General features: G+C 38.5%; 1 protein-coding gene across 3 annotated transcripts in view; it reads right to left on the bottom strand.

Moving 5' to 3' along the window:
* LOC132144048 (tuberin-like) overlaps positions 1-6000 on the bottom strand; it is a 46100-nt gene that overhangs the window by 11775 nt on the left and 28325 nt on the right. For 2 of the 3 annotated variants that reach the window (XM_059554770.1, XM_059554772.1), the window contains 3 exons: positions 3498-3566; positions 1840-1970; positions 298-836 (listed from right to left, as the gene is read on the bottom strand). In XM_059554770.1, the coding sequence (XP_059410753.1) occupies positions 298-836; positions 1840-1970; positions 3498-3566 (739 nt within the window). The remainder of the gene's footprint in view (positions 1-297; positions 837-1839; positions 1971-3497; positions 3567-6000) is intronic. The other variant, XM_059554771.1, reaches the window with a different exon arrangement.

Raw genomic sequence — 6000 nt, 5'->3', positions numbered from 1 at the left:
AAAGAACAGCATTTATTTGAAACACTAATATTTTGTATATGCGTTTACGGTCACTTTTGATCAATTTAATGCATCCTTGTTGAACAAAAGGAGTTTCTTAAAAAAAAAAAAAAAGGAATTCTTACTGCTTTACTGATTAGTACTGTACTACAGTGTTGATATATAATGAAGTCCTAACATTTCTAATACATTTAACATGCTTGAAAGCTTCAGTTTGTGTTCAGTGTAATTGCATGAAAAACAAACTTCCTAATGTGTATAAAGGAAGGTAGAAAAGGAGTTTGGCCGTCAGGTTACCTGGGACTGAGTCCTGAGCTCTTCTCTGTGTAGGATGCTCCTCCTCGGTTGTGGTACGAGTCTCGGTCCATCTTCCTCTCCCTGCGGGACGAGGGAGCGGACACTGAGATGGTGTGTCCTCGGGGTCTGTGTCCGGCGGGAGACAGGGGTCCCGGCTGAGATGTGGGAAACTCCAACCTCATCCTGGAGGTGGAGGACGAGGAGACGGAGACGCTGGCGCTGGAGCTGGACGGGCCGGCTGATATTACACTCTCTCCAGAGGCCTCTCTCTCGCTGGCCTGGACCGTGGGGATCCTGGAGCTCAGCAGGTCTCCGTTCGCGGCGCTCTGGACCGCAGCTTTGGTGAAGGCCTCGGGGAAAGTCTGCAGCTCCGGGGACGAGCTGGACTTGCTCAGGGTGGTGGACTGAGATAATGAGACGTCTGCCTCTTGATGTCCCGGTGTGGAGAGGCCCAGCGGAGGCTGATCGATGGGGATACCGCCCTCACTCACCTCCTCCAGAGTCGACTTCTCATCGTCCTGACTGGAGGTGGAGGACGACTGAGGAGAGTGACATCAATCAGTCTGTGATTTATCAATGCCAGTAAAATAATAAATATACTGACTGGTTAATACATTAGTCCATCCCTACCAGTACTGAGAAGAATATCAGGTAATAATAAATTATTATTATTGTTGTTGTTGTTATTTCCAAGTGTTTATTTTATTATTTTGGTTATTTGTATATGTTCTTATTAATTACATAATAGGCATTAACTACATGATAATAATAATTGGCAATAATAATACCAATAATACATACAGTACCCTTTATGTCAATGTATATATATATATATATATAATTGGCAATAATAATACCAATAATACATACAGTACCCTTTATGTCAATGTATATATATATATATATATATATTAGTGTCAAACGATTAATTGCAACTAATCACATCCAAAATAGAAGTTATTGTTTATGTAATATACTGTATATTTGTGTACTGTGTATATTTACTATGTCTATATAATTTATAATATATAAACGGGACCTAAAATGAACAGTCACCAAATTAAAGTTTATGCATATATAATATAGTTTATGTAAAGACTGTTTTAAAATAGCTTAAATAAAAAAAAGTAACATTACTTTTAAGTTTACAAGAAAAGTTTTTCAAATAGCATAAGTTACTTTGTTTTCCCATTTATTTACTGACACACCCTGATATTTTAAACAAGTACTGTATTAATAAACTTTGATTTGATTTGACTTATCCTTCAGCCTGCGGCTTATTCATTTCACTTTTTGTATGAAAGGGGCTTTAGAGTATAATAAAAAAAAAAAATAACCTTTTGTATTTAAAAGCAATTACACAAGCCCAGTCCAGGTGACAAAAAGTAACACAAAAGTAACATAATGCATAACTTTACATAAAAAGTAACTTACACGATTACATCCTTTATTACGGGGTACCACAATACTGTAATGCATTACTTTTAAGTGTTTTCCCCAACCCTGGCTATTGTTGAGTGTGTTTGGTGTGGATTCCCTCACTCTGCTCAGTAAGCCGGCTGATGTTGTAGCGGCGCTCATGAAGATGGGTTCAGACGCTACGGCCTCGAACTCCTCCAGCTCTCTGGACTCGGTCGCTCTGCTCCGTCCAGCTTCTTCCAACACAACCGAATCTGAGAGACAATAAACCAGATGTTGTCCCATCACACTGTAGCAGAGGATATCTGTGATTAGTCTAGAAACTCTCCTACGGTCACTCTAACACATGCAGAGCCTTCTGGAGACCAAACCTGCACAAACACACACACACGCTGATCCAGTTGAAGCAGGTTTAATACGGATTTAACACTGAAAGGCATTACAGAACATGCTTTTAGAGACCCAGTGAAATGGAAATGTGAGCTTATGTCTATATGTGTTAGATTTGAGGTCTGTATGCTAGCGCAGGGTCCTTCGAGCTGGCAAAAGAAACTGAAGCAGACATACACCAGTCTCTCTCTATCTGAAAAATAATGATAAAAACATTTACCAGCCCTTTAATGTTTACATGTTTGTTCTGAGCTTCCTTAAAATGTTCTTTTTAATTATCTGACTTATTATCCTTCAGACTATCATGTAATTATAAAATATAGTTGTTTTTTTAATTACACTGACAGCCCTAATATGAAGCTAAACATTGCTGTTTATTAATATACATTTCTATTTTGATGCAAATGCATAAAATTATGAAATTAACTGATAATGGTAATAACAATCATTTAATAAAATTGAATTAATATTGAACATTTTAGCTACATCTGACTAATAATAGTAAGAATGGCTGGGTGATACAGCAAAAAAAAATTCAGACATTTAAGAATATATTTCATATACATTTTAATACCTAAATAATATTAGATTTTTTTTCTGTAATTAAAAAAATACATAAAATTATGTTTATCATAAAGAAAATCAGATTTTTTTATTATTAGCCTTCGAAATGCATTAAATATTAATGCACAGATTAATTCAGTGCATTGCCAAATCATGCAATTAGTATTTTAAACTGAAAGGTCTAGTAATGCAGGCAAATACTGCTTTTATTATTATTATGCAATATACGGTTATATAGTACCGTAAAATAAAAGTAATAACTGATATAATATTAATAATAATAATAATAATTTGACAAATAATTATTTTAATTTAGAAGAATAATTATAATTATGATTGCAAAACAACATGAAAATTTTTATACACTTTTTATTACCTGTAAAAATTATATTTTCCTTACACATTCATGTACATTTTAACCTAAAATATTGATACTGAATACAAACAAGTTAACAGACAAGTTATGTCAAATACCTATATTCTGGATTTTAATAGAACGACTGAAACGTCTCAGCCCTTCAAAACCTTTTTTATCCACACTGTCCAGCTATAACATGCGGATCAAACTGAAATCACACATAGAGAAGGAAAACATTAATAGAGAAAGATGCCTTTCAAGTCAAATTCACGGACGCAAGAAAAAGTGTGAAGGGAAGTGAAAAGGAGAATCAGGAATCAATCCATACGCTGGTTCTGTGTGGAGATTGGTTGAGCTGAGCGCTGATTAGTTGATTTGATCTGGATCGTTGAGTGTTAATGAAGACAGGAAGCTACAGAAACACTCTAGAGCGGCACGTGTGCGTGCTCAAGGCCACATACATATCTACCTGCCCACGATATACTCCTGTGTAACCTGCCGGGTGTTTCAGGGGAGCAGAGAGAGCCCAGAGCACCCACTGCAGCGACAAACCCAGACAAAAACCAACACAGGCCAAGCCATCAACACCGCATGGACCCAGAGGAAACACACAGAAACAGTCAGAGAGAGTCAGGCTGACAGAGGGACAGATGTGTAGAGCGGCCTTCAAAGAGGACTGTGGAGGACAAATGCTTTCTCTTTTTAATCTGTGGCACTTACATGCACTGTACGTTAGAGAGAGGTGAGACGGCCAATAAGAGAAATAAATCACACAAATGAAATATGATAATGAAAAAAAAAAATCAAGAAAAGAACGTCGACAATGTGTGATGTCCCCCAAAAAAGTGCACTTAAACACCTGGATGATGCACTAAAATAACATCATCAGTGTGTGCAGTGTGTGTGTGTGTGTGTGTGTAGGTGTGTGTGTGTGTGTGTGTGTGTGTGTGTGTAGGTGTAGGTGTGTGTGTGTGTAGGTGTAGGTGTGTGTGTGTGTGTGTGTGTGTGCGTGTAGGTGTGTGTGTGTAGGTGTGTGTGTGTGTGTAGGTGTGTGTGCTCTTACATACGGTTTATATAAAAATTCTAGGTAACATACAGCATTGAAACAGCATACTAGTTTTACCATTTCTGCCATATAATAGTAAACGTAGTATGTTATTCTTAATTGAGCCTTTTTATCTCTTCATTTGGACTATCATCCCTGCATACTATTAAGTAAACCCGTTTTATTCAGCTAATGACATCCAGACATGATCTTGCACATAATTATTTTGCATATTTAAAGGTGCCATAGAATGCAAAAATCAATTTTATAAGGTGTTTGAACACAGTTTTGTGGCCGCAGTAGGTGAAAACAACCAGCCATTGTTTAATATTTCCAAAAAATCATGAACAGTCTCTTCACACGAGCAGTTCCAGACTATGATGTCATAGTCAGTGAAAGTACCGCCCATTTGTGACACTCTCTGCTCTATTAGCATATACACAGCCCTGAGTGAGAAGCAGCGGTCCGCCATTACTGTTCTCTTGCTCTAGCCTCTTGAAGAAACAATGTCATTAAATGTGTCATGTGTTGGGATGCACCAACGAACATAGGAGTCTCCATAGACCGCTGAGGACACAAGACATTTTACACCAGTCTCGACTGTGTCACAAACGAGGGTCAGTTCAGCGCTGGAGTTGTGCAAAGATTGCTGCTGAAAGAGGGATCGATACCAACGCTTCGTGGCAAACGTCCAGCCTCCAGACAAAGTAAGCATCACACATCATATTTTGTTTTCCAAAAGAGATTCTTGGCAATCTGTAAGAAAAAAAACATGCATTCACACCGCAGCCGTCGTGGGCGTCAAAGGGGCCGGAAGTCATTCATTTGCAATGTGAGCAAAGCAGCGAGGCGCAACTTGGATGTTGAGAGCATCAAGGAGAAATCTGGTTAACTTTATGGAAATTAACTATGATGTGGTTTGGCGGCAACTAATCGGAACGTAGAGTCCACCGCTTCAGAGGATTCCAGAGAAAGCAGATTTGTAAACTTTGGTTCTGACCAAATTAGTTCCCAAGCAAAATGGAGGAGAGGTTGATTACTGCTGTGGTGGGTTTCCCAATAATCAATGACATAAATTAATAAAAAATGATGCGTGGACCAAAGGTGTCTGAGATGGTTGGTGTTCCTGGTAAGCTGCTAATGTACAGTAACATTACAGGAATACTAATCTAATGATATAATAAATAATTGTATAATAGTCCCAGTTGTGGTAAGTCGTGGCCTGGTGGTTAGAGAGTTTGACTCCTGACCCTAAGGTTGTGGGTTCAAGTCCCTTGAGCAAGGCAACGAACCCCAACTGCTCCCCGGGCGCCGCAGCATAAATGGCTGCCCACTGCTCCAGGTGTGTGTTCACAGTGTGTGTGTGTGTGTGTGTGTTCACTGCTGTGTGTGTGCACTTTGGATGGGTTAAATGAACAGCACTTATTCTGAGTATGGGTCACCATACTTGGCTGTATGTCACGTCACTTTTTTCCATTTTTTTAATTATTATACTTAATTATTATACTTACTTAACTAAAATTTTCAATGTAGGACTTTTACTTGTATCAGAGTATTTGTGGTATTAGTGCTTTATACATTATTATGTAAAGGACCTTAATACTTCATCCACAACATTATTTAATGAGGTTAACTTGTAAAGTTTCCCCTTCTTGTGGTCAGTCTGCACAAGATCAACAAGCTTGTTTGCTTTGCGGCCACTTTAAATACAAGATAAGCAATCGATCTACGTCAGAGCATCCACTAATCTTTCTTCAGCATTGTTGGTAGCGTGGCCAGAACGAGTTTTGATGCTCTCGACGGCGGGGGTGTGAACGCACAGTAATGTTGCTAAGGCTACCATTTGTCACTGGCTGTTTCACTATTGCTGCCTTCATGTGCTACCAGAATAACTGTGAATAGGAATGTGGTAGTTAAAACTTGCGTT

Source organism: Carassius carassius, chromosome 7 (assembly GCF_963082965.1).
Source record: "Carassius carassius chromosome 7, fCarCar2.1, whole genome shotgun sequence".
Taxonomy (NCBI): Eukaryota; Metazoa; Chordata; class Actinopteri; order Cypriniformes; family Cyprinidae; genus Carassius; species Carassius carassius.
Note: the sequence above shows the minus strand (reverse complement) of the source record. Positions and strands in the feature narration are given on the sequence as shown.